Source organism: Procambarus clarkii, chromosome 55, assembly GCF_040958095.1.
Source record: "Procambarus clarkii isolate CNS0578487 chromosome 55, FALCON_Pclarkii_2.0, whole genome shotgun sequence".
Classification (NCBI taxonomy): Eukaryota; Metazoa; Arthropoda; class Malacostraca; order Decapoda; family Cambaridae; genus Procambarus; species Procambarus clarkii.
The window spans coordinates 17,773,193-17,800,985 of NC_091204.1; the positions used below are offsets into that span (position 1 = coordinate 17,773,193).

General features: G+C 43.8%; 1 protein-coding gene across 2 annotated transcripts in view; it reads right to left on the reverse strand.

Moving 5' to 3' along the window:
• Positions 1-8,682: 8,682 nt before the first annotated feature.
• Positions 8,683-27,793, reverse strand: part of LOC123755459 (ubiquitin carboxyl-terminal hydrolase 31) — a 91,560-nt gene continuing 72,449 nt past the window's right edge. The window contains exons 11-19 of one of the 2 annotated variants that reach the window (XM_045738164.2): positions 27,468-27,485; positions 24,296-24,554; positions 23,006-23,118; positions 22,712-22,835; positions 21,278-21,411; positions 10,807-19,859; positions 9,583-9,747; positions 9,069-9,164; positions 8,683-8,874 (exon numbers count right to left, since the gene is read on the reverse strand). In XM_045738164.2, the coding sequence (XP_045594120.2) occupies positions 18,126-19,859; positions 21,278-21,411; positions 22,712-22,835; positions 23,006-23,118; positions 24,296-24,554; positions 27,468-27,485 (2,382 nt within the window). In that variant the 3' untranslated portion in view covers positions 8,683-8,874; positions 9,069-9,164; positions 9,583-9,747; positions 10,807-18,125. The remainder of the gene's footprint in view (positions 8,875-9,068; positions 9,165-9,582; positions 9,748-10,806; positions 19,860-21,277; positions 21,412-22,711; positions 22,836-23,005; positions 23,119-24,295; positions 24,555-27,467; positions 27,486-27,793) is intronic. The other variant, XM_045738173.2, reaches the window with a different exon arrangement.

Genomic DNA, 27,793 nt, shown 5'->3' on the forward strand with positions numbered 1-27,793 from the left:
AAAATCGCCCGATTTTTGGCCGCTAGCGGCGAAAATCACGCTACTTTTGGCCGGTAGCGGCGAAAATCGCGATTTTTGCCCGCCAGCTGCGAAAATCGCATGGTTTTTGGCCGCTAGCGGCGAAAATCGCGCGGTTTTTAGCCTGTAGCGGCGAAAATCGCGCTATTTTTCCCCGCCAGCTGCAAAAATCGCATAGTTTCTGGCCGCTAGCGGCGAAAATCGCGCGATTTTTGGCCGCTAGCGGCGAAATTCCCACGATTTTTGGCCGCTAGCGGCGAAAATCGCCTCATTTTTGGCCGCTAGCGGCGAAAATAGCCCCTTTTTTGGCCGCTAGCGGCGAAAATCGGTCGATTTTTGGCAGGTAGCGGCGAAATTCGCGCGATTTTTGCCCGCCAGCTGCAAAAATCGCATGGTTTCTGTCCGCTAGCGTCGAAAATAGCGCGGTTTTCGGCGGTTAGCGGCAAAAATCGCCCGATTTTTGGCCGCTAGCGGCGAAAATCGCGCTATTTTTGGCCGGTAGCGGCGAAAATCGCGATTTCTGCCCGCCAGCTGCGAAAATCGCATGGTTTTTGGCCGCTAGCGGCGAAAATCGCGCGGTTTTTGGCCGCTAGCTGCGAAATTCGCACTATTTTTGGCCGCTAGCGGCGAAATTTGCACGATTTTTGGCCGCTAGCGGTGAAAATGGCCCCATTTTTGGCCGCTAGCGGCGAAAATAGCCGCTTTTTTGGCTGCTACCGGCGAAAATCGGTCGATTTTTGGCAGGTAGCGGCGAAATTCGCGCGATTTTTGCCCGCCAGCTGCAAAAATCGCATGGTTTCTGGCCGCTAGCGTCGAAAATAGCGCGGTTTTCGGCCGTTAGCGCCCGATTTTTGGCCGCTAGCGGCGAAAATCGCACGGTTTTTGGCCGCTAGCGGAGAAAATCGCGCTATTTTTGGCCGGTAGCGGCGAAAATCGCGATTTTTGCCCGCCAGCTGCGAAAATCGCATGGTTTTTGGCCGCAAGCGGCGAAAATCGCGCGGTTTTTGGCCGGTAGCGGCTAAAATCGCGCGATTTTTGCCCGCCAGCTGTGAAATCGCACGGTTTTTGGCCGCTAGCTGCGAAAATCACGCGGTTTTTGGCCGGTAGCGGCGAAAATCACGCGATTTTTGCCCGCCAGCTGCGAAAATCGCATTGTTTTTGGCCGCTAGCGGCAAAATCGCGCGGTTTTTGGCAGGTAGCGGCAAAATTCGCGCGATTTTTGCCCGCCAGCTGCAAAAATCTCATGATTTCTGGCCGCTACCGTCGAAAATGATGCGGTTTTCGGCCGTTAGCGGCAAAAACCGCCTGATTTTTGGCCGCTATCGGCTAAATTCGCACGATTTTGGGCCGCTAGCGGCGAAATTTGCACGATTTTTGGCCGCTAGCGGCTTAAATCGTTCGATTTTTGCCCGCCAGCTGTAAAAATCGCACAGTTTTTGGCCGCTGGCGGCGAAAATCACGCGGTTTTTGCCCGCCAGCTGCGAAAATCGCATGGTTTTTGGCCGCTAGCGGCGAAAATCGCGCGGTTTTTGGCAGGTAGCGGCGAAAATCGCGCTATTTTTGCCCGCCAGCTACAAAAATCGTATAGTTTCTGGCCGCTAGCGTCGAAAATAGCGCGGTTTTCGGCCGTTAGCGGCAAAAATCGCCCGATTTTTGGCCGCTAGCGGCGAAAATCGCACGGTTTTTGGCCGGTAGAGGCGAAAATCGCGCTATTTTTGGCCGGTAGCGGCTCAAATCGCGATTTTTGCCCGCCAGCTGTGAAAATCGCACTGTTTTTGGCCGCTAGCGGCGAAAATCGCGCGCTTTTTGCCCGCCAGCTGCGAAAATCGCATGGTTTTTTTGCCGCTAGCGGCGAAAATCGCGCGGTTTTTGGCAGGTAGCGGCAAAATTCGCGCGATTTTTGCCCGCTAGCTGAAAAAATCGCATGGTTTCCGGCCGCTAGCGTCGAAAATAGTGCGGTTTTCGGCCGTTAGAGCCCGATTTTTGGCCGCTAGCGGCGAAAATCGCGTTATTATTGCCCGCCAGCTGCGAAAATCGCATGGTTTTTGGCCGCTAGCGGCGAAAATCGCACGATTTTTGGCCGGTAGCGGCGAAAATCGTGCTATTTTTGCCCGCGAGCTGCAAAAATCGCATAGTTTCTGGACGCTAGCGGCGAAATTCGCGCGATTTTTGGCCGCTAGCGGCGAAATTCGCACGGTTTTTGGCCGCTAGCGGCGAAAATCGCGCTATTTTTGGCCGGTAGCAGCGAAAATAGCAATTTTTGCCCGCCAGCTGCGAAAATCGCGCGATTTTTGGCCGCTAGTGGCGAAATTTGCACGATTTTTGGCCACTAGCGGCTTAAATCGCGCGATTTTTGCCCGCCAGCTGTGAAAATTGCACGGTTTTTGGCCGGTAGCGGCGAAAATCACGCGATTTTTGCCCGCCAGCTGCAAAAATTGCATAGTTTCTGGCCGCTGGCGGCGAAAATCGCGCGATTTTTGGCCGCTAGCGGCGAAATTCGCACGGTTTTTGGCCGCTAGCGGCGAAATTCGCACGGTTTTTGGCCGCTAGCGGCGAAAATCGCGCTATTTTTGGCCGGTAGCGGCGAAAATCGCAATTTTTGCCCGCCAGCTGTGAAAATTGCACGGTTTTTGGCCGCTAGCGGCGACAATCACGCGGTTTTTGGCCGGTAGCGGCGAAAATCGCGCGATTTTTGGCCGCTAGTGGCGAAATTTGCACGATTTTTGGCCGCTAGCGGCGAAAATCGCGCTATTTTTCCCCGCCAGCTGCAAAAATCGCGCTATTTTTGCCCGCCAGCTGCAAAAATCGCATAGTTTCTGGCCGCTAGCGGCGAAAATCGCGCAATTTTTGGCCGCTAGCTGCGAAATTCGCACGATTTTTGGCCGCTAGCGGCGAAATTTGCACGATTTTTGGCCGCTAGCGGCGAAAATCGCCCCATTTTTGGCCGCTAGCGGCGAAAATAGCCGCTTTTTTGGCCGCTAGCGGCGAAAATCGGTCGATTTTTGGCAGGTAGCGGCGAAATCTCACGGTTTTTGGCCACTAGCGTCGAAAATAGCGCGGTTTTCGGCGGTTAGCGCCCGATTTTTGGCCGCTAGCGGCGAAATCGCACGGTTTTTGGCCGCTAGCGGCGAAAATCGCGCTATTTTTGGCCGGTAGCGGCGAAAATCACGATTTTTGCCACCCAGCTGCGAAAATTGCATGGTTTTCGGCCGCTAGCGGCGAAAATCCCGCGGTTTTTGGCCGGTAGCAGCGAAAATCGCGTTATTTTTGCCAGCCAGCTGCAAAAATCGCATAGTTTCTGGCCGCTAGCGGCGAAAATCGCGCGATTTTTGGCCGCTATCGGCTAAATTCGCACGATTTTTGGCCGCTAGCGGCGAAATTTGCACGACTTTTGGCCGCTTAGATCGCGCGATTTTTGGCCGGTAGCGGCTTAAATCGTGCGATTTTTGCCCGCCAGCTGTGAAAATCCCACAGTTTTTGGCCGCTGGCGGCGAAAATCACGCGGTTTTTGCCCGCCAGCTGCGAAAATCGCATGGTTTTTGGCCGCTAGCGGCGAAAATCGCGCTGTTTTTGGCAGGTAGCGGCAAAATTCGCGCGATTTTTGCCCGCCAGCTGCAAAAATCGCATGGTTTCTGGCCGCTAGCGTCGAAAATAGTGCCGTTTTCGGCCGTTAGCGCCCGATTTTTGGCCGCTAGCGGCGAAAATCGCACGGTTTTTGGCCGCTAGCGGAGAAAATCGCGCTATTTTTGGCCGGTAGCGGCGAAAATCGCGATTTTTGCCCGCCAGCAGCGAAAATCGCATGGTTTTTGGCCGCAAGCGGCGAAAATCGCGCGGTTTTTGGCCGGTAGCGGCTAAAATCGCGCGATTTTTGCCCGCCAGCGGTGAAAATCGCACGGTTTTTGGCCGCTAGCTGCGAAAATCACGCGGTTTTTGGCCGGTAGCGGCGAAAATCACGCGATTTTTGCCCGCCAGCTACGAAAATCGCATAGTTTTTGGCCGCTAGCGGCAAAATCGCGCGGTTTTTGGCAGGTAGCGGCGAAATTCGCGCGATTTTTGCCCGCCAGCTGCAAAAATCGCATGATTTCTGGCCGCTACCGTCGAAAATGATGCGGTTTTCGGCCGTTAGCGGCAAAAACCGCCCGATTTTTGGCCGCTAGCGGCGAAAATCGCACGGTTTTTGGCCGGTAGCGGCGAAAATCGCGATTTTTGCCCGCCAGCTGCGAAAATCGCATGGTCTTTGGCCGCTAGCGGCGAAAATCGCGCGGTTTCTGGCAGGTAGCGGTAAAAATCGCTCTATTTTTGGCCGGTAGCGGCGAAAATCGCGATTTTTGCCCGCCAGCTGCGAAAATCGCATGGTTTTTGGACGCTAGCGGCGAAAATCGCGCGGTTTTTGGCCGGTAGCAGCGAAAATCCCGTTATTTTTGCCAGCCAGCTGCAAAAATCGCATAGTTTCTGGCCGCTAGCGGCGAAAATCGCGCGATTTTTGGCCGCTATCGGCTAAATTCGCACGATTTTTGGCCGCTAGCGGCGAAATTTGCACGATTTTTGGCCGCTAGCGGCTTAAATCGTGCGATTTTTGCCCGCCAGCTGTAAAAATCGCACAGTTTTTGGCCGCTGGCGGCGAAAATCACGCGGTTTTTGCCCGCCAGCTGCGAAAATCGCATGGTTTTTGGCCGCTAGCGGCGAAAATCGCGCGGTTTCTGGCAGGTAGCGGTAAAAATCGCGCTATTTTTGGCCGGTAGCGGCGAAAATCGCGATTTTTGCCCGCCAGCTGCGAAAATCGCGCTATTTTTGGCCGCTAGCGGCGAAAATCGCACGGTTTTTGGCCGGTAGCGGCGAAAATCGCGCTATTTTTGCCCGCCAGCTGCAAAAATCGTATAGTTTCTGGCCGCTAGCGTCGAAAATAGCGCGGTTTTCGGCCATTAGCGGCAAAAATCGCCCGATTTTTGGCCGCTAGCGGCGAAAATCGCACGGTTTTTGGCCGGTAGAGGCAAAAATCGCGCTATTTTTGGCCGGTAGCGGCTCAAATCGCGATTTTTGCCCGCCAGCTGTGAAAATCGCACTGTTTTTGGCCGCTAGCGGCGAAAATCGCGCGATTTTTGCCCCCTGGATTTCTCTGGAGGTCCCTTGAGGCCCCTGGAGGTCTCTGTATGCCCCTAGGATGTCCCTGGAGGTCCTTCAAGGCCCTTGCAGGCCCCCTAGAGGTCCCTGGAGGTTCCTGGCGGTCCCCTAGAGGCCCCCTGAAATTTACTGGAGGTCTCTGGAGGTGCCTTGAGGTCCCTGGAGGCCCCCTGCGTGTCCCGGGAGGACCCTGGAGGCCCCGTAGAGGCCCCTTGAGGTCTCTGGAGGCCACTGAAGGTCTCTGGAGGCTCCTGGATGCCTCTGGAGACCCCTTAAGGTTCCTGGAGGCCCCCTGAAATTCCCTAGAGGTCTCTGGAGGCCCCTGGAGGTCCGCTGGATGTCCCTGGAGGTCCCTAGAGGCCCTTGAAGATCTCTGGAGACCCCCAGGATGTCCCTGGAGGCCCCCTAGAGGCTCTTTGAGGTCCCTGGAGGCTCCTGGAGGTCCCTGGAGACCCTTAAAAGGCCTCCTGAGGGTCCTTAAAGATCACCTGGATGTCCCCAGAGGCTCTTTGGATGTCCGTGAAGGTCCGCTAGAGTTCCCTGGAGGCCCTTGGGGGCCACCTGAATGTCCTTGGGGGTCTTATGAGGCCTCTGGACGTCCCTGGAGGCCCATAGAGGTCCCAGGAGGCCCCTGGAGACCCCCTGAATGTTCCTTAAGGTCCCCTGAGGCCTTTGGAGGTCTCTAGAGGCCCCTAGGATGTCCCTGGAGGCTCTCAAGAGGCTTTGAGGTCCCTGGAGAACCCTGGAAGCCCCTTGGAGGCCCCTAGAGGCCCTTTGAAGTCCCTGGAGGTCCCCCTGGATATCCGTGAAGGTTCTCTGGAGGCCTCTAAATGCCTCTTGGAGTTCCCTAAAGGCTCCTGGAGGTCCCTGGAGGCTCCCTGGGGTCCCTTGAGGCCTCTGGAGGCCCATGTAAGTCACTGGAGGCCCCTGGAAGGCCCTTGAATGTCCTGGAGATCTTAAGAGGCCCCTGGAAGTCCCCTATAGGCCCCGGGGGGTCCTTGGAGGCCCTTGCAGGCCCCCTAGAGGTCTCTGGCGGTCCCCTGAAGTCCCTGGAGGCCCTCTGATATTCCCTGGAGGTCTTTGGAAGCGCCTTGAGGTCCCTGGAGGCCCTGGGAGGACCCCCAAGAGGCCCATTGAGGACTCTGGAGGCCCCCTGGAGGCCCGAAGGTTGTACCTGGAAAGCCCATAGAGGCCCCCATTATGGGGTGGTAAACACACTTCGTAAGACTTGACAGTACGAGGTCTCTACTCCCTCGGTAGGACAGCCCTACTATAGTATTAGTCTTATAAACTTTCAAAGGGGCTATAAAACCACCCATTAGCTCCACAAGTAGGCAAACCAACAGGTTGCAGGGAAACAGGATGGCCTGCAGAGACTGTGTCCAGTTACACCATGACTACACTGAACTGGGTTAAAAAAAAACTTGTTTGTGGTAAGGTGCTTGTGTTCCACAGGACCTGTTTTGTGGGTACCCAGATCACTCATGGTGTACTCGCCTACTTGTGCTTGCGGAGGTTAAGCTTGGCTCTTTGATCCCGCCTCTATACTATCGACCGATTCTTGAGCCTACTGGGCTCTATCATATCTACATTTCAAACTGTATAGTGCGCCTCCTTCACATCACTGCCTAATGCATTCCATCTGTTAACTGCCGACCCTGAGAAATCTTTAAACTATGTAGCCCACCCCCACCACTTGGGGTGGATGGTAGAGCGACGGTCACTTCATGCAGGTCTGCGTTCGATATCAATGTGGTTGGTCACCATTCCTTCCCTCCCCGTCCCATTCCCTTGTTGTTGTTAAAGATCTGCTACCTGGAACAGAGTTCCAAGCAGCACGGGCTATGGTGAGCCCGTATCCCATTCCCTTACCCTAACCCCTTCCAAGGGCTATATAGTCGTAATGGTTTGGCCCTTCCTCCCTGATAATTCTTCCTCCCTGATAATTCTCTCCTACACGAAGTAATTATCAAAAGGCACTAAACCGGGCTCCTACACTAAACGATGTCGGCAGCATCAGATGGGAAAAAACTTGACTAGTGGAATAAAAAGATCTTTGAAAGAAAAAAACAAAAGTTCCAGGAATTAATGGAGTCAGCAATACGGGAACGCCGCAGGAGACCAGCGGGAGTGTTCACGAAACTACTTTCCTGTTCAGGTGACGTCCCTAGAGTCCGTACTCCTGCTCCAGGGCGTCTCGACACGCGGGTCACTGACCCCAACGAGCGAGGTTTCGGTAATCTACAAATCATGATTAAGTAATTATCAAAAGAAGGCACCAAACCGGGAAGGCTATGTAGCACCATCAAATGCGCAAAATAATCAGAGGGCGCTAAATATCACCAAGGATGCCAATACGAGAACAAAAACGCATAAGGCGAACAATATCAAAAGTATCAGAGTCGCCAAGAATTCTATTGCTACAAGTCATGAGGCAGACGTTACTCTTGTTGCCAGACCATTTGTGGCCAGCTCTCCTCTTTGGTATTAAGTAGAAATTCATCTTCAACCAAAAAGGATATCCATTATTAATGTAAAAATCTTAGTTCACAATAGATGGAACAAACTCAACGCAGGACATTTGTGCATCAATCTTTTGTTCCAAATTTTAACAATCTCATTGAAAGCTTCAGAGGGATGTAAGTAGTAAGTAATTATCAAAAGAAGGCACCAAACCGGGAAGGCATCAGAGGGATGTATTTGTTAATCGTTTTGCTAGAATTCCATACAAGTAATTATCAAAAGGCACCAAATCGGGAAGGCTATGTAGCACCATCAAATGTGCAATTCCATACAACCCTCCCCCACCCCTCCCCTTAGGGGCCCGACAGCTGAGTGGACAGCGCTGCGGATTCATAGTCCTGAGCCTCCGGGTTCGATCCCCGGTGGAGGCGGAAACAAATGGGCAGAGTTTCTTCCACCTTGATACTCCTGTTCACCTAGCAGTAAGTAGGTACCTGGGAGTTAAGACAACTGCCACGGGCTGCTTCCTTGGTGTAACAAGAGGGGCCTGGTAGAGAACCGGGCCGCGGGGACGCCAAGTCCCGAAATCAAGATGACTAAGATAATGGGCGGGTGGTGTATCTTAATAGAACAAATTTTATTCAACTTTTATCTAAATATGCATTTGATGTGTACAATTAATAGTTTCGAGACTATTATACTGTATTCTTTACTATATAGAGCGCAGTTTTGTTTTGAGAAATATATAGACAACTAAGGAAGTCTTAGCTGCGTTGTTAGTTTCTCCAATTAGAATGGGTCTGAATATTCAGCCCATCCACAGACTAAGTCCATTCCATCCAGTGGTCGACCCCAAAGGGTCAGAGGTACTTTTGTATACATGGTTCACAAATCCCTCTCCTCATTGTTCTAATGTCATTGTGACAAGTCAAACAATCGTCTCCTTAACCGACAACTTACGAATTTCCTTTCCTCATCAGAAAATTTTACCCTTAAGACACTTCAGGTCCTTAGGAGCAAGTTTCATAGACACGAAGCATTAAGACGACACCTGGCTAAGGTATTCAAGAAGATTACGTGCTAGTTTAAATTTTATTATTTTACAACATCATTCGGTAAACTAGGCCATTTCCTGGCAAAACTAAAAACTAATATTCTGACGGCATGCGTCTCCACGTAGTCTTGTCGTGCCACTTTATGCCGTTATATGTTCTTCACGTACCCAGAGAGTCTTCTTTGCCTTCACTGTTGTCTGGCAGTGGTCGACCGAGCCTGGGGACGGGAGGGACAGTTATTATAAGAACTAATAGTTGTGATTTTAAGATTTAAGAAATCTTAACTAATCTTTAACTTCTGTAGAAGTCTCTACAGCCGGTGAAGCCCTAATGAGTAACCTGCACTTAAGTCTACCAAACACCCCGTATGTTATAAACAATTTTAGCTGCACGACAAAGTAAATCACTCACCCTCCAGTGTGAGACCAGTTGGTGTGGGACTGTTGATGACCGCCTCCAGGTCCTCCCGCCTCGCTCGTTGCCTTGTCCACATGAACTGGATCTCACCTAAATAAATATTTAAGTTTTAGAAAAATTCTTGGCCAATTAGTAAACTATTAGTACAGCAGGATGAGCATATTTAAAGTTTAATGCACATGCATTTCAATTTATATGTTACACTAATAAGTAAACTCACTTCTGGCTATAAAAGCTCTTTATTTAGTCTTCCTTATCTTTGATACTAACTGGAAGCCTGACAAAACTGGCAGTAAGTTTGCTTCATCCCAGCCATAGGGACTTAATATTCACGCACCAGGATGAAATGGTAGTTACCAGCCCTAGTTTATGTATCAAACTATAATTAAATTAAAATTTACTGAAAGGGGATAGGAGCCATGTTTAAACCTGCATCTCTGGTATTCTTAAGCAAATTACTATCTGATTTAGAGGGTTTAAACAAATCAAACTGGAACATTTTACTTACCATGTTAAAAGGTATTCCACAGGATGGAGGGTCGAGTTGGCTGTGGCTTTGAAGGCTGAGAAGATGGGGGACCAAAGGAAACTTGGGTATCGTAAATGCAGGAAGGAGTATGAACAATGCTGCCGCTTTGAGAGAACTGTTGGACGTTCTATGGAACTGGAAAGACTAGTTTGAAATTGGTTAGTGTCTTTGCAGACACTGTACAGTCTTAAGGAAGACTTCTGGGAAGGGAGAAGAGAAACTGGTGCAGAATAGTTTTACTCGCACCATCCGAGTGGTGGTCGGTCCTTCCGGGGAGGGGGCGCGAGGTGAACGAGAAAAAAAATCCTAAAAGACTGTCCTTTAAATCCTAAAGTAAAGGTACACCTTTACTGCTAACAAAGTTTAGTTCACTTTCACACTAAAGCTTAACCGTCTACATTCAACATTAAGTGTTAAAGATAATGTTAAGTAACTGGAATACAGTCAATTAACGTGAATGGCTATACTGTATATTAGCCAACTACAACTTTTTGAACTGCTAGTGGGGAAGTGTCCGGAGACTAGCATCAAAATTTTACTTAAGGCGCGTTTGTTATTCTGACTGCCTTGTGTAGACCCCTGTGGCGATGATAATTGTACTACTACGAACCGGTAGTCAACTATTGTTTAGGTGCAATAGTCGGGACGAATTATTCCGTTAACTTTTTACACAAGAACATTTTACATAACTACACTGAAATCATGAAAGATACAATCTACCGAAAGACTAATAGTAATTTTACAATTAATACGACAGGAAGCCATAGCGTTTTGAATTTGTAGTTAACTAGTAACCCCACTGCACAGAAAACGGTAATATATATTTAACAGTTTTTAAGGTTGAAGCCAGTCGTTAAGGGCTCGCCTCTGGCATGATACAAGTGAGGTAGAGAAGCGTCACAGGCCAGTTTGTGTCTGCTCTAGTGCCGCACGAACAGTATTGTGTACACTTATCCTATGATTCGACAAGGCAAGTCGAAAATAATGGTAGTTCCCCCTATAAAAAGGGAGGAGACGCAACAAGGGAGGAAGGGGAGGTGGGGCGCAACAAGGAAAAGAGGGGGGAGCAACAAGGGAGATATGGGAACGCAACAAAGGGAAGGAGGAGGGAGGGGGGGGGCCGCAGCAAAGGGAAGGGGGTGGGAGGGGGGACGCAACAAAAGGGCAGGGGGGGAAGGGGGGGATCCTCACCATACAGCTCACCTTCAAGAGACGAAGCTGGAACTGTATACCAAAAGTGAGGTAAAACAACACTGTAGTGCTTTTAGTCTCATCGTCACTTTTATACCCAGCAGCCTACCAAACCCGGCCGCTGATTGGTCGACATTCACTCTAAAACTCACCCCCATTGGTTAACATTTTGCGAGTCTGAAGTGTCAATTAACAATGGCCAACAACCACTCCTTCACTTCCCCAAATAAGACCGAGTCTCTAATGAACCAATAATGTTCCCCAGCTTGAATGTTTGAAGTTGTTAATTTCTAAATCTAATTAACAAACCAAATGCAACATTCTATTATAAATGTTGCAACAGAACAACAGGTACAACAGAGCAACATTTGCAATAGAATGGGTCGTAAAGTTAGGAGCTGTTAATGGCCGCTCGACAACTACACTATACACCATATTCAATAACAGACTAAGCAACCAAACAACTCAAAGTTCCTGACACAACACTGGATGATGATAAATATTTGCTTTCAATTGACTTAAGATATTGCTCGTTAATGACAAATTAAGTGATTTTAACTTATTGAAGTGTGTGAACATTTATGCTTTATAATAACTATTAACATCCAGGATGCCATTATTCAGAATATTATTCTGCACAAGTGGCGTCCTCGACGATCACCACGTGACGCTGGATGGGTCCTCTGCGCTCCTCTCGTCTTCAGAACAAGACTTCCCGTCACCTTCTTCGCTCTTCCTGTCTCCAGTTGGAGACAGAAGTATAAGTCTTATATAATATAGTATAAGACAGGAGTATAAGTCTTATACTCGAGCACCTGGAGTATAAGTCTCAAGACGAGTCTTATAGGATGTCAGGCGGTTCCCAGTTCCTTTCTACACGCCTTCTACAGCTCCTACCTCTTCAGTTCTGCCTGTTAGAGCTGTATGCTTACCTTGAGATTTATAAGCTTTAACTCATATCATAACCTCCACCTCAGACGACCACAGCCAGACAGTAAGGAAGGCAACGAAGACCGTCTTGGGGTTTTAAAGAACATCTACAACAACGAGATAACATAACACGACATTGCCTCTCACTACGTCAAGTCTGTCACGTGACACCAGCCTTTTATATTGATGCCTCTCAAGTCTTTCTACTTGGGAACCTGTACACTGAATATTGCTACCTTCACCACTGTCAGTGTATCCTCAGGATGGATATAGGGTCCACAACTAGTCACTCGATGTGTATGGGGTCCACTACCACCTGTTGGGTGGGTATTGGGTCCACTACAACCTGTTGGGTGGGTATTGGGTCCACTACCACCCGTAGGATGGGCATGGGGGTCCACTACCACCTTTTGAGTGGATATAGGGTCCATTACCACCCACAGGATGAGTATGGTGTCTACTACCGCCCACCTGTGTGCAGTAGTGGACCCCATACCAATCCTTTGGATAGTAATGGACCTCATACTCATCCTATGGGCGGTTACAGACCCATAACCCATCCTACTGATGGTAGTGGACCCCATACCCACCCTATGGGCGGTAGTGGACCCCATACCCATCATGTGGGCACTTATACACATCCTCTTGGTGATAGTGGACTTCATACCCATCCAATGGGTGGTAGTGAGTCCAATACCCATCCAGTGGGCAGTAGTGAACCTAGTAACCATCCTGTGCAGTAGTGGACCTCATACCCATCCAACAGGTGGTAGTGGACCTCATACCCATCCAACAGGTGGTAGTGGACGCCATACCTAATCTTTTGGGTGGTAGTAGACCCCATTAACATCGTGTGACATATTGTAGACCCTTTATCTATCCTGTTTGCAGTAGTTTACCCCATAGACATTCCAACATTACATCGTTTTCTGTTAACATTCATACGATTCATTCTCTAAGAATTTCAAAGCATACACTATTATATATAATGCTTAGCGAAAGTGTCATTATTATATGTAATAAGTTATTAATAATTAATTTATCCTAAGTGCTAACCTTTAACATGATGCACTGTGTAATAGTGATTTAAATCATGGGTTGAAACATCAGTTGACACAAAATGGAGACTTATTATTACTTTTGTTTAACTCTTTCGGTTTTAATAAAGAGAGTATTCAACTGTCAACAGCCATCATCTTTGCTGACGACTTCACTACAATCTTAATTATTAATCTTAAAATCATCCAAAATACTAAAATAAGGAGCCATAGGTGGTAGCTATGTCTACCACAGGTGAACCATAACTCCTAATTAATAATTTTAATAATTATTGGTATCATTATTCATTATTTAACTTTGCTTCAAGTCAACTAGATTTTCTTTATTTTCTCGGGAGATTGCTGCCATCAGGCTGCTCAGAGGCAATCAGAGATGGTAATTAATTCCTGGCCTACAGCTCTGGGGTATAATGACCTGAAAATTGTAATTTTACAATTGTCGTATGTTATCTCCCTTGAACATGATGTCAACATCTTCATCTCGATAGCATAGTGCTATGAATGAGAGGTCCTTTGTGGGTATTAATCTAGAAAATCGTACTTTGAGAGAGGACAACAGACTGGCTAGTTCATTATGACTACTGTAGCCTGTATCCTCCGTAAGGGAGCGGATTTTTACTCTGTGGCCTCTCTATCTCAGTACTTACACACAGAAATCACAATAGCGTGATGCATCAAATAAACAAATTCACAAGGGCTGATCTCCCTATCTACGATCTCGGACGTAGGTTCGAACCCTCGTCACGGCCCTTGTGGATTTGTTCGTCTCGGTACTTTCATTCTATCTAGCTTTCCTTTCCCTTCCTAAGAATAAACTCTCCTTGGCTGAGAGCTAATCACTGTCCTTCCACTTGATTGGTTGGGACTCACAGAGGTTAGCCCTCAGTGACTTATTCTCCTATTTCTTAATGTGTGGACAGAAGGTCCCCTAAGATAACCTAACCCTGCTACAAGGGTGAAGGGTGAACAAATGCTTCCCCAGATTTTACAGATAACCACGTGGCCCACTGGACCGTTCCACTTGACTTGTTGAAATGGCGAAGCTAGAAGAGTAAGACAAAGTGAGTCTTAAAGATTGTACAGGTATTCTGTACTAAGCTGAAACGTTTAATGGGCTGCTCCCAGTGGGAGCTGGTCGTGCAAACACTGTGTTGGGTATCCATTTACAGTTATGGTTATCCTGAGTAGTGATATCACACAATGGTCATTAGTGTGTTATCGGTTTGTTTAATTGTTTAATTTAACAGAAAACGGGACAGTACAGTACATAACTTTTGTGAGCCGATTTAATTTCAAATTACTGTAATTACATCCATTTTTGGCCATATATATGAGATAATGCACATGAGTGAAAAGTGACTTTTTTTTGAGGATGGGTTGCATCTGAAGTGGACACCTGTGTGCACTGTAGAAGACTCAAGTCCTTATTCTATGCTGGCCAGTCATTTGCTATAGTTGTATATTTTCTGTTCCTTTAGCCAGAGGACAATTACATACTGCACAAAATGCCCAGCAATGTTTAGTAGGCAGACGATAGTTAAATTAATTACCAAATCTCTAGAAACAAATTAGATCATTATTTGTAATTGAAGAGAGAGGAACCGAGACTAACGAGACATTCTCAAAGGACTTGTAATCAAGTGAGTCAATGCAATCCAGTATTATCAATGTAATCTTAGAAGAGAGTGGGGAAGGATGTGGACCAATATTCATCACATTGACCAGCTCAGCTGAGTGTGCCTGTAACCATTGTATTAGCAACCATCACGTGTCGTGTAGGAGAGACCTGGACCACTACCACCTGACCATTACCCTAGCCGCCATCTTGTCGACACCACCACCACCCGCAACCTCTTGCTAGTTAATCCTTGTATGTACCATGTACAGTGTGAAGGAAGCCAGCAAGTTCATGTCACTTTTGGTAACTGAAAGATTCTGTGAGTGCATGAGTGGAGTATGAGCAAAACCAGTCCAAAGTATGGTGCTCCAATTTGAACCTTATTTGTTCTGTTTTATTTATCTCTCTCAAGGTATTCTCTTGAGATTATCCAGTTGAACTCTGCCAGTGACACCTGCAACAGGTGATGGATTGAGGCATGAGGACGGTCAGTGGACACCTACTATTTACCCAAGTGTAGGCAAGAGGTACACCCGACTTAAAAATGTCGCTCGGTATTGAGATGGGTGCGGAAAATCACACGACAGCTGGTTTTTCAATTTCTGTGTATTTAATGCCCCACTGACATTGCAGTGTGCTGTTGATTCTGTGTTCATATGTAAACCTGAGCCTTCATAACTGCAGTAGTGGGAGCAGTGTTGTTTAACTGGGTGGTCAGTGTTAATGGTTCCCTCAGCCTAACTTATTCAGGTGGATTATCGCAAAGTATCTATTTGCCTAGATTATTTCTTGTATGACCCCAATTAGAGTAAAAAAAATCCTAAGTGAATTACACATAGGTGTTATTTGGTAACAAGTTTATTCAATGTTTCACTGAAGCCTTCTTCCATAGAAATTTATAGTAAAGGAAGAATGAATATAAACCTCCAAATCCACTAGGACATCAGTCATACTGAGATATGTACTTGCAAAATCCAGATTAAGAGGGGAGAGGAGCAATAATGGAGTTCTAAAACTCCCACAAAATGTATGTAACTATATGTTTACCAGACTTATGGGGCCCGGTGATGTAGAGTATTTTTCAATACATGAAAAATAGTGAAAAAAATTTAAACCAATCTCCAGTTATTTGCCATCACCATCATGAAATTTTCATCCAAATATGTTAAGAAATTATTTGTTTACGATTTTTTTTTAAATAAAGGCATGCGAGACTGGAGGGCAACTGGTACTGATAATAATGATAACACTTCCTATATACCGGCAATCAGGGATAAAGATATGCAAGCACCTGTCTGATGCACAAAGAATACAAGTAGTAGTAGTAAGGAAGGTCTACATAATGGATATGCAGCTGGTGTCACCTGGTGGGCCAGATTTCACACATAATAATGAGTTAGCATGTTATCATGCTCTATTTTAATATACTGTATATCATAAATACATTGCCCCAATGGCAGTATTTCTTATATTCCTTTGTACAAAAAGCTGACAACCAATTTTTTTTTTTGTTTACTTTTTCCCTTTTGTTTTTAATTGGATTTTCATGTAACTTCTACATCTTGGAGAATGCATATCCGGCACTAGGCATGTGAAGTTGGAACGAAATTGGTCAACATTTTCTTCAGCTACAGATGGCAGTTGTTACTTTTATTTTTTTTTTTGGCCGATTTATTTTCAGATTTCAGGACGCTAAGCCCCGTTAACACCTCAAGGTAACAGGGGGAGCCGGTCGGCCGAGCGGACAGCATACTGGACTTGTGATCCTGTGGTCCTGGGTTCGATCCCGGGCGCCGGCGAGAAACAATGGGCAGAGTTTCTTTCACCCTATGGCCCTGTTACCTAGCAGTAAAAAAGGTACCTGGGTGTTAGTCAGCTGTCACGGGCTGCTTCCTGGGGGTGGAGGCCTGGTCGAGGACCGGGCCGCGGGGAGACTAAAGCCCCGAAATCATCTCAAGATAACCAAGATAACCTAACCAAGGTACAGGACAATAGTATGGAACTGAGTAAATGGCAATATCTAGTAAGGTGAGATGAAAAAGGAAGAATGTAATCTCATATGCAGGGAATAACAGCGAGAGTGGCAAACAAAAATTCCATTCTGCCCTCTCAAATCTCCACTGAGGACCAGAGAGGGGGGTAGGGGCAACAAGTAAAAAGGGATGAAATGGGAAAATGTCACTTATGGAAATTGTTAATGACCAGTTAGGTCAGGTCTGTGTAACTGAAAGAGAAAAGATTATACATGTAAAGGAAAGATTGCAAGTTGACAATTTGAAGAATTGTAAACCAAACACTCCCATTTAAATAATGTTTTGCAGGATCCTAGGTTCAACAAAAATGGTTATAGCAATTATTATATTATTATTATTTCTATTATTATTATTATTATTCTGACCAAATATATACAAATCAAGTAGCATCATAAAATAACCAAACTGATATGTTACATCAAAAACATTACCTTTGGATTGATTTTCAAATATAGCAGCCATAAATACAAAATAAAACAGGTTCAAGCACACCACAGCCATAATAATATCCATAAATAGGATATTCAACCAAAAACATACTTGCAACATATAATACAATAAAAATAATTTACATGGACATTTAAGTTGCACAAACACTCAACTGTCAATGAATTCCAGGTCCATCTTGATGAGTTGTCATTTACAAAGTGCATATGGTCATGTATCTTCACAGAAGTGATTCATCCAAGCTAAAACTTACAGCATAAAAAACCTGACGTGTATCCAGTGCTGTGTAGTGAGAATATCACCAAAATTGTATCACCTGAAAATGGACCCAATAAATAAAAGAAAATGCAATGTGAAAAACAAATCATCACATTATGCTATTATTTTTTCGTCCATTTGAAACAGTACTGAATGCCTATCTTAAGATAACATACACACACAAATTCACCCACCCTAATAGTGCCAACATGAAAACACGAGACACACCCCAAACAATGAACTTTTGCACTCCATATATTCGTGATCTAGATTTAAAAAAAAAATTGTGCATATAAAAAAATGCAACATCACACTGGATAACACCTTTGTAAACATTCTTTATCAACTTGTTTTGTTTCTTTTCTTCAGTATTACTGTCGCGTGCAGTCATCCTTGTGAAGATGAAGTCTGGCACGGTCTACAGGCTGTCACCGGCACAGGAACTCCCCCTAACATATTTGAGCTGCCAGTGGTCAAACTGGTTATAACCTTTCCTTACAAACTCCCACACTTCAATAACTACTCAATATTATGTATATGTATATATATATTATTCTTAAACTTGATTTAGGAATATTTTATAAAAATTCTAATAAACATTTTTCATTAAAAATTATTTACATATTTTCTATATGTATGAAATCTGCAAATATGGAATGTATAAACAGCATGTGCATATGAAAAAGCCTATGTGCCTCATAAAATGTATATTCAACCTGAATATCTTTAAAATTCTAAAGATTTGCATATGAGATAATACACAATACCAAAAGCTGCATATCACCAATCAAATCAAGTGGGATGCAAGGCTACCACGCCAGACATATGACTGATGTTTGTTTACATACATCACCATGGTATGTTGAAATAAATTATATCACACTTGGCTCATAAAATCTTACATTTTATGATTTTTTTATGGAAAATTACTGTTTGCTAAAAATTAAATGACTCTGGCAAGAAGAGCAAACAGCACTGTAGGCGCTATCATACGCTGGACTCTGTAATTACAGGGGGGTTTGTGGCAGTGTTTGTTAGCCCCGTAGAATAATCCTGAGAGGAGCAGTGGTCCCGACTCTCACACAATCTGCTCTTTCCAATTATGTCTCCTCTATCAAATACACAGTCTCGCTCACATCTAGCATCTCTACCAAGTTTGAATTCATATTTTGAATCCCGGTCATATATTAGATCTCTATCATATCTATAATCTCTCTTACTCTTTGAGTCTCCATCGTACTTATAATCATAATCTCGTTCACACAGACCTTCTCTCTCATATTTGTAGGCTCTCTCAAAGTCCCTCTCACAAAGGCTTCCTCTTTCAAACTTATAATCTCTATCAAACCTGCTTTCTTTATCATACTTCACATCTCTCTCATATTTGTTGTCTTTATCAAAACTGAGATCACTATCATACCTTAATTCTCTATTATACTTAATGTCCCTTTCATATCTACATTCCCTTTCATACTTTGCTCCTCCATGTTCATATTTTGCCTCTCCATCATAAACCAATTCTCGATCATTGGGCTGCTCCCTCTCGTATTCTAAATCTCTCAAATCACATTTAGAATCCCTGTTGTACTTGAAATCTCCTCTTTCAAATTTACTGATTTTTGAGCTTACACCATTGTAGCAGTTCTTAACCGAGCCACAGTAACTAACAGATGGGAGTAAATTTTGATTCTTACAATTGTTTGTGGGTTCCTTCTTTATAACTAAAGACCGTTGACTCTTGTAGGAATCTACAGAAGAATCTCTCGATTTTCCATTATTTCTTGGGGTAAATGGCCTTGGTGAACCATTAAAGCTATTCGAGACAGGAGTCTTTGGCCGAGGCGCTCGTGGACTTACTGTCGGAGTATTTATTACAACAAAACTTGCAGTCTTGTTAGCATTTGTGCACCTCGTGGACACTCTGGAGGGAGCAAGATTTGATGAAGACTCGAATGTCTTTGTCAAAGGTGTGATTCTGACTTCAGGTGTTGAATCACAAGAGAAAGCATACATTTTATTTTCCCTGTGATCATCTATATTACCATTCTGATACACATGGTCCACACCATTTACAATAGGATTACTATTAATGCTAGAAGTACTGCATGAACTAACCATGCTTGGTGTACGGGACACAACTCTCACACGGGACTCGCACATACCCACACTCGAGGATTCACTGGGATTTCTTGGCCGGAGGGTAAGAGTAATTACACTACGTTTGGGCTGCCCCTCACCATGTCCCTGATGAGCTGCAAGCACTTCTGGTGTAGCTGGGTGGATTCGTACTTCAGGAGTTTGCTCCTCGTGGCTATTTTCAATCACTTGATTCTCTAATAAAGGCACATTGGTCTCCTCATTTGTCATTACTTTGTCAATCTCTGAAGATTCTGTAAAGCCATTCACAGTACCTTGAACTGGTAGGGAGTCACTCATATCTGTCAAGTCTTGGTCCCTTAATGCTTGACATCGAGATATCAGAACTGTTTTGCTTGATGAGCTACGTGGTACTTCTATCATTTCTTGGTCACTTTCCTGCATATTTGCAACACTGTTTTCACACTCCATGTGAAGATCACCATTTTCAATTCCATTCTGAGTTGGTAAGATTTCTACTTTAATTGTTTCAGTCTTCAAGTTGGACTTTGGCATATCATCAGTAGGCGAGTTCTCATTTTCATGCAACGTGCTGGTGGAGCGTCTCTTCAAGACTGGCGATTCCTAAAAAAAAAATATTTATACTGTATATGTAATTAATTAATACTTTTCACACCTTTTATAAAATGTAACAATTTTGAAAGTTTGGGCTTAATACGGTAAACTCTGAATTACACGAGTCTGACAATGACAGCCACGTGAGCCTAGAAATGAAAATGTGCTAAACTAAATGAAAATGAGCTATTTTACAGATGATGAGTCACAATAACATAGCTGAAGATATGATGACCATACCTCTCATCAGAAGATGGAGAAGCGACGATGTTTCGGTCAGTCCTGGACCATTATCAAGTCATCACACGACTGGATGACAGTCAGTCCAGGACTGACTGAAATGTTGTCGTTTCTCCATCTTTTGATGTGTGGTTTGGTTATCATTAACTATTTCATTGAAGTTTCTTTAATATTGGTACTGTATGCACAATTTGCTCTCCCACAACCCTAGCTCTTTTTGTTAGTGTTGTGCACTTCGAACAACCTCTATAAATCTGTAATTAGAGCAAAATTAAAAGGCAAAATTGTACAGTCTTAATGTCAAAAGAGTATGGAAGTATAGGGTGAGTAAAATCTTCCAATTGCAAGCTCCTCACGTGATGGATATCTAAAAAGAGAATTTGGCTTCCATTAAATAGTGTTGTTGTGTGTTAATAAACCTTAACATTTGAGCATACTGTACTATACTGCATATACATCATTTTAATATTTAGGTAAAGATAATAAAAGTCTTGGTTTTGGAACACCTCCAATTTTTCCACAGGATTCTTAAAAAAAATATTTTACGGTTTGTTTTAGAGGGAGTTGTCTAGACACAAGTCTGTGTGTAAAACTGCATGTGCACTACTACATTCTCAGATCCCAAAATTTACAGTTCAAACATTCTGTACACACTATATACTCAAGTGAATGTACATTTATAAAACTGAATATCAACAACAGGAGCAATGACTGTGCTTATAAAGATTCCTATCCCACATGCCCAGGGGAAAGTATATTCTGCACTCAAATAACAAGACTATATATGAGCCACAATTATCCTTGCAGCAAAACTGTTTGGTATGAATCTGTCAATACAAGTGGGTGTCTTGTGCATATCAAGATTTAAAATGTCAGAAAGCCAAAGAAGTGCATCAAGGGTCACTAAATGGACTACAAATTTTTTTTTTTTCTATTAATATTGATATAAAGACTGATAGCCAACAGATTTGTAATGCACGAGCTGAGGTATAGTAAATATTGTATATCAATGGCCCTTGAGTGATGGGGAAGCCATCATTATTTGCAAACATGAAAAATGGAGGCAATTATGGGAAGAGAAAAGATATAGAAAGGCATGTTTAGTGAAGACATTTTCCATAATGGTTGTTCTTTAATTTAAAAGGAAGCCTGCCACCAATACATAAATACTACCTCTGGTAACTTACATCGTGCGAGGCCAGTGGTGCTTCGGTGTCAGATGCATGCTCTCTTTCTGTAGACGATTGTCTTTGGTTTCTTACCGTTGCTGGTAATGTCCCATATGACCTTCCTCTCTCAAAAGGTGGTGGTGGTAGTGGTGCTGAAAAAATGACAGTTAATGAACTACACATGTATGATCTTTTAACATGCAATTATCCATTAGTAGAGTACAAAAATTATATATCAAATATAATAAACCCCCTTTTCTGGCTGGCCTCAAGCAGCTTTTTGAGGTAAAGCATTAGCTAATGACAAGAGACCTCCGAGACCCATCCATGCCAATTGGAGATCAAGACCAGACTGACTACTCTTCAAAAGCGACGGGAGCATAGGGGTCAGAGACCAACCACAAAACCTTGTAACAACCAACCAGAAAGCATAGGCACAACAAAACAAGCAATCACTTGAAAGGAACTAGGCACCCAAAGAAAAATATGGCTAAAATTGTACTCAGACAAGGTGATCCTGCTGGCTCCTTGGTGGTCGGCTCAGCCTTGGTTTCCAGTTATTCAGGTCTGGTGCCGAAAATCAGGTGCTTTTCCATGGCTCCTCCTTTCAGCAGATTGGGAAGGTAACATACCTCACTGGCTCAGCCTTCTCCTCTGCTCTACACACCTGGAGTTTCTGATGCAGGTCGATCACCATTTGTATGGTGAGCAGGTGGCTAGATTACTAGTGTCCCACCTGCATCTCTTTGTGGCAAAAGTATGAAGTTATTTGTCACTTGTTTCTCCTATTTCTGTCCCTACATCATACTTAAGTGACATATTTCATTAGTGGATAAATATAGTAACAGAACGAGAGCTACAATCGTGGTGTCCCGTTTTCCCAGTACTCTGTCACATGACGCTTTAAAAGTACTGACGGTTTTGGCCACCATCACCTTCTCACTTGTTCACTGTCAGGTCCCAGCCAGTTTCGTTTTGCACTGGGCCAAGAAATCTGGCCCACCATCTCTTCATCAACCTAGTACCTGCCAACTATTCTTCTCCCTGTTAAGTCCCATGCTCACTTCTTTCTCAGTGGTTACTCAGCTTCAAAAAGTAACTAAGGAGGTTCTCCCAGACATCCGGATTTGAACGTAACGAAATTCCTCTTTCTGGTAGAGCCCCCAATGGCGCCCTGACTCACTCCCTCCCTGCCAGGTTCCTCGGTTTGTTGTGCACGAGATCCAGACTGACCATGGAGCCAGCCTTGGGGGGGGGGGCCTCCGAGCCGGACTGGGGGGGGGGGCTCAAAGCCGCCTGGTGGTGGCTATTACTACTTACGAATTCGAGCTAGTTTTGAGTGAATCAATTATTTTGAGTGAATAATTTGCAGAGCACATTTTAGATATCCCTATTTGGAAATGAATACGAGATATGCTTTTAGCTAGCCATTTCAAAGAAACTGACTCTTACCTTTATTTTCCTTATTAGCCTGCTGAATGAGAGATGAAGGCAAATATGAGAGAGGTATTCTGTAAGCCCAGTGTTCCGTCACACTACCTTCACTACAGGTGATGTGGCTAGCATCACTTCGCCGCTGAAATATGAAAATGTATTTATTATTTATGCAACATTATTTTCAATGTAATTTTTTATTACAATATATAAATATAGTATTCATTTATACAGATTTTAATGAATGATATCTTAAATGTTCTTTGCACACAGTATCTTCATAACAGTACAGTGGTCTCGGATATTCCTCACCTGATAAAAAAGGATATAGGCATCGGGATCAACCACCTGATCTTCAGATGCAGCCTCAACTTTGCTATCATCGTAACTATACCATTTGTTGTCGGCAGTATTCTTACACATGGCTGCAGAGGAAAAATGACAAAATTAATATGTTCAATAACAGGATAAATTCACTTTTAAAGAAAATACTGTATTTATCTAAGAGGTACAGACAAGTTAAATTACCAAGGTAAAGTGATTTTTGGTAGAGTGAACATTTTCCTTAAAAGTGATAAGTCGATGGTTTGTGATAATTATTAATACTGCACACACTTATATTGCCAGAACTATTATATTCATGCTTGTATGTGGTTCGAAAAAGCATTTACATGTGTGCATTTTGCCACTGGAAGTTATTTTCTTAGTTTTCAATCAATTTTTTGTGGTATGAATTATTTAATCTTATTAGTAAAAAAATAATCAAATAATGATTTTCACAATTAAATGTAGACTCGGGTGGCATCTACTAGAGGTCAAGAATAAATTAGACAAGTATATCAAACAGCAGGATATAGTTTTACGCCAAACTATATAGAAACTTATAAAGTTTATTGTAAACTATTCTTTTATTGTAAAAAACTATTTACAAACTATATAGTTTATAGTTTTTCTATTAAGTGGAAAAACAGAGCAAATGTATTAAATTGCTTTGTTTATTTGAAACATTTGAGCCTGTCACTCTTGACTGGGTTGACAGTGCATAGAAATTCCTCCTCCTTGTGATGTGATTGATGTAACAGGCCGTGTGTGACCGGGACCAAGGTAAAAAAAAACGTGCTAGGTGATATACTATTAAGTTGAAATAAATACTGTATAGCAACTCAGAAATACTCAATGAAGATTGCCAAATAAAAACAGACGAGAACAGAGAGTTAGATAGGTAGAATAGAGAAGCTACTACTACACCAAGGAGAGGGATGGCTACAGTTGACAAGTTGTTAAGACTTGAGTGTAGAGAGAGAGATTTATACAGCTCACTTCAGCTGGATGATTATCTCCTGTGCTACCTTGAATCTGTGAGGACGTTTGGAAAGTACACAAAGATGCTTCGTACTCCTGAAATTACCTTGCTTGACTGTACGATTGATCTGCTTTGTACCCCCTGCTTGATTGAATGCTTGATCATTCTCCTTCAACAGCCGAATTTTACCTTACAGGGCAACCAAGTTGAATATTTCAGAAATAAGTTCATTTCCGATAAAAAAATACACTGTTCTAAAGAACCCTAATAGTACCCTAACTGTCTTAACACTCACTCACCAGTGTAGTGTCCTCCTTGCATGTCCTTGCCATGATGGTAACACACTGCATACAAATCATAGACGTTGTCATCACTATGAGGTATGAAACGTTTTGGTCTTTTCCAAGGGGACCACACACCACCTAGCACACTCGAGTCCACACTACTGTTAGTGTGCGTGTTAATGGGTTTACTGGCAACATGCTCAGAAATGTCAAAACCAGTAAGTGGAAACTTGACTGCAGTGGAGAGTTTCGAGGAATTGCTCTGCAGAGTGCCCTGTTTAAAGAAAATGAGGATTATTTTAATATTACTATTTCATTCAAAGAACCAAATCATTATTCACAAAACTCTACTCAAAATGAATATGATAAGAGGAACACATGGAAGCAATAGAAACTATTGAATTAGTATCTATCACCATCTACAATAAATTTCCAAACAGGAATTTAAACTACCTATATGTGTTAAAAGACTATTTCAAAAGAGCAGACAAAATGTTTGGAAGAGAGTTCCACATGCTGGCACTAAAAAGACTGCTTGTACTAAAATAAATAAATGTGCAAGACAAATGAAGAGCACCTCAAGCATACATGACTGAAAATGAAGGAGGAACAAATGCACACATCAAAGATAAAAAAAAAAAAAAACTGTGTTGAATGAAAAGAAACACCAATTTCTGGGCGAGTCCTGGTGGCTTACTGAAACTATATGCTGAGATGGTTACCATCAACTGTGTCACCTCAGCAAGAGATCTAGAGGCCTACCAGGGACCAGAGCTAAAACCCGGCCTCCCTCACAGATGCGAAGGGAGTAGTAATATTCATTTTCCTCACTTCACCAGAAAAGGTAACCAGAAAGTCAGAGTCAGAAACTGCTGCTTGATTCAAGGGAGACAGAAGCCTCAAAACCAGCCAAAAGAACTTCCCCAACTACTTAACTACATAAACAAACAGAACTAGTGTGAGCTTGTTTGCCAACCCCTCCCCCATGCATTTGAGGGAAGTTGGGGAAGTAGCCCACCACCAGCTGGCATCCCCAAGCTCAGTTCTAGGGCAGATGTAGGTGTCCATCCGATGACCTGGGAGGGAGGGACAGGATATCAGGGAGCACCGGGGCTTACCCAGAAATTGCCGGCTCAGGTGGCACATGAGCAGGGAGGTCAAATAAGGTTGACAGCTTGTGAAACGACGCTTTAGTAGTATTGAGACTGTACACAAGCACGCCGTAAACCCTGAGCAAGTGATTCCCTCCCCCCCCCCCTGCCAGTGTGCCCCACTAGCCAACATCACTCCTGACCAGGGTAAAGACCGAGGGGGAAAAGAACCCTCGACTCGCCAAAGGCAAGGGCCACCTCAAGCAAGGAGGACATCTTAGGGAGCAACTCCCTAAACACACCAGAGAAGATTACTGTCAGTGCAAGGACAGTGTTAAGGAGCACCCAGGGAAGGAAACCCTGAATATATACAACTCCAAGTACAGTACACTGAAGACCTGGCTCATGCTACACAGCAGTGCAAGTGAAAGCCACCAAGGGCAAACACAACTTAACTGAATAAACAGGACACCAGAGCCAGTACAAGAGAAAAGGGACACGGTAATCACTACATCAGCACAAGAACTGAGCTTCGGGATGCCTGGCAACGAGATACCTCCCCCTCCACCCATATGATTGGAGAGAGGCGGTGCGAACAAGCTCGTGATACTTCCAGGAGAATTTGCTCGTTTGTTTGCTTAGTTGAGTTCTTTTGCAGTCTCTTGAATCTAGCAGTAGTTTGTTTTGACACACTGACTTTCTGCTTGCCCCTCCCCAGTGAGGTGGCAAAAATAAATGTCACAGCTCCTTTGCACCTCTGCAAGAGTGCCAGGTTCTGTCTCTGGTCCTTGGTAGCCTTCTAGAACTACAGCAGATGATTACCATCAACTGGGTCACATCTCAGCATATAGCTACAGGAAGCCACAAGGGGCACCCCAGGAAGAGAAAGGATTGAAAAATGCATACAGGTATTTCCTGAAAGAGTAATGAAGTGTAATCAATAATGCACAATATAAAGCAGTAATGCTGCTGCAGTGTGAATGTGCCCAAGCAGAGAACTATCAATGGAAGAACAGGTACTTATTTGGTTGTCCCATAGTAATATTTCCATGACCAACTAAGGCCTACCAGTCTACTACGTGCTAATGGTGAGAACGATTATAAAAACATCTACTGAATCTTGATGCAAAAACTTTTAACTAAGACTAACAGAGGAGCAGAATAAAAAAAATTAGCAATGTAATTCAGCCAAAGCATTGGCTCCTGGTCATTAAATAACTGTACACATCTTACACCCACAAAATTCAAGCATCAAATGTAATGAAATACCCTTTTCTGATGGCCCCTTGGTAGCTCCCTGAGCTTAACTCTGGTGCCACCAAGACTTAGCCCATTACATCAGAACCCCAAGACCCATCAGTCGCCTCTCAGAAGCCAAGACCAGAATCTAGAAGCAGAGACTGCAAGTGTTGGTTGAGTGGAGCCTAATAGCACTGCAAGGGAGCAGGCTGACAGACCCCAGATGTAGCTGCCATCTGGTGGCAGTCAGGAGTATCACAATTAATGGTATTTACCTCAGCAACAATGATTTGACCTGTCTTCCTATGTTTGCCCAATTTCATTCAAGCAGTTGCTTATCTTATTGTGCCTATGCTTTCTGGTTAGTTTTCCTTGCTTTGAGGTTGATCTCTGAACCCTTGCTCCTTTTGCCTCATAGAATAAGCCAGATTTTGGTCCCGACTTCTGGTAGGTGATGACTGGGTCTCAGAGACCTGGTGTGTTGACGTAAGGCTTGGTGGTTTCAGAGTTAAACTCTGAGAGCTACTGAGGGCTCCCTCCCAGAAATAACAATACAGTAATGTAATTCTTTTATCATGATACGGCATGATAAATCAAATACTGAATACAAGAATACTTTGCCAATTGGAAATGATGTGGATAATCATACAATGTATGTTTAAATATGCATTAGCTCAATCATAAAAATTCATGGTAAATAACACTGAACAATGATAAGCATTAACTGAAGAAACTAAATAAAAAGAAATAACGAATTTCCATGACTAAAAGCAATTTTAAAAGCACGGTCCCAATAACGGGTACAAAAATCGCTTTTCTAGAATAACTGTGACCTTATATTTTTGTTATCCACTGACCTTAAGATTGTACTTGATCTGCATTTTGGTATCAGCGTCGATACCACAAAATATGAAAAAAAAAATTAATTGGTCAAAGTAAACTGACGGTAGAGCACAGAGGCCAGAAGTTTACAGATCACAATGAACCTAATTTATAGGTATACATGTATAATAAAAGAACACAAGAGCATTCTATTATAGTGCTTCATTCTTTTCTTTCACTACGAATATAACAGTACTGTATACACTTAGCAAAAACATTTTCAAATATATGTAATCAAATCCAATTCATTTGTTAAAGACAGAAATGCTTCTGAAGATTGCAGGAAAAACAAACACCCTGG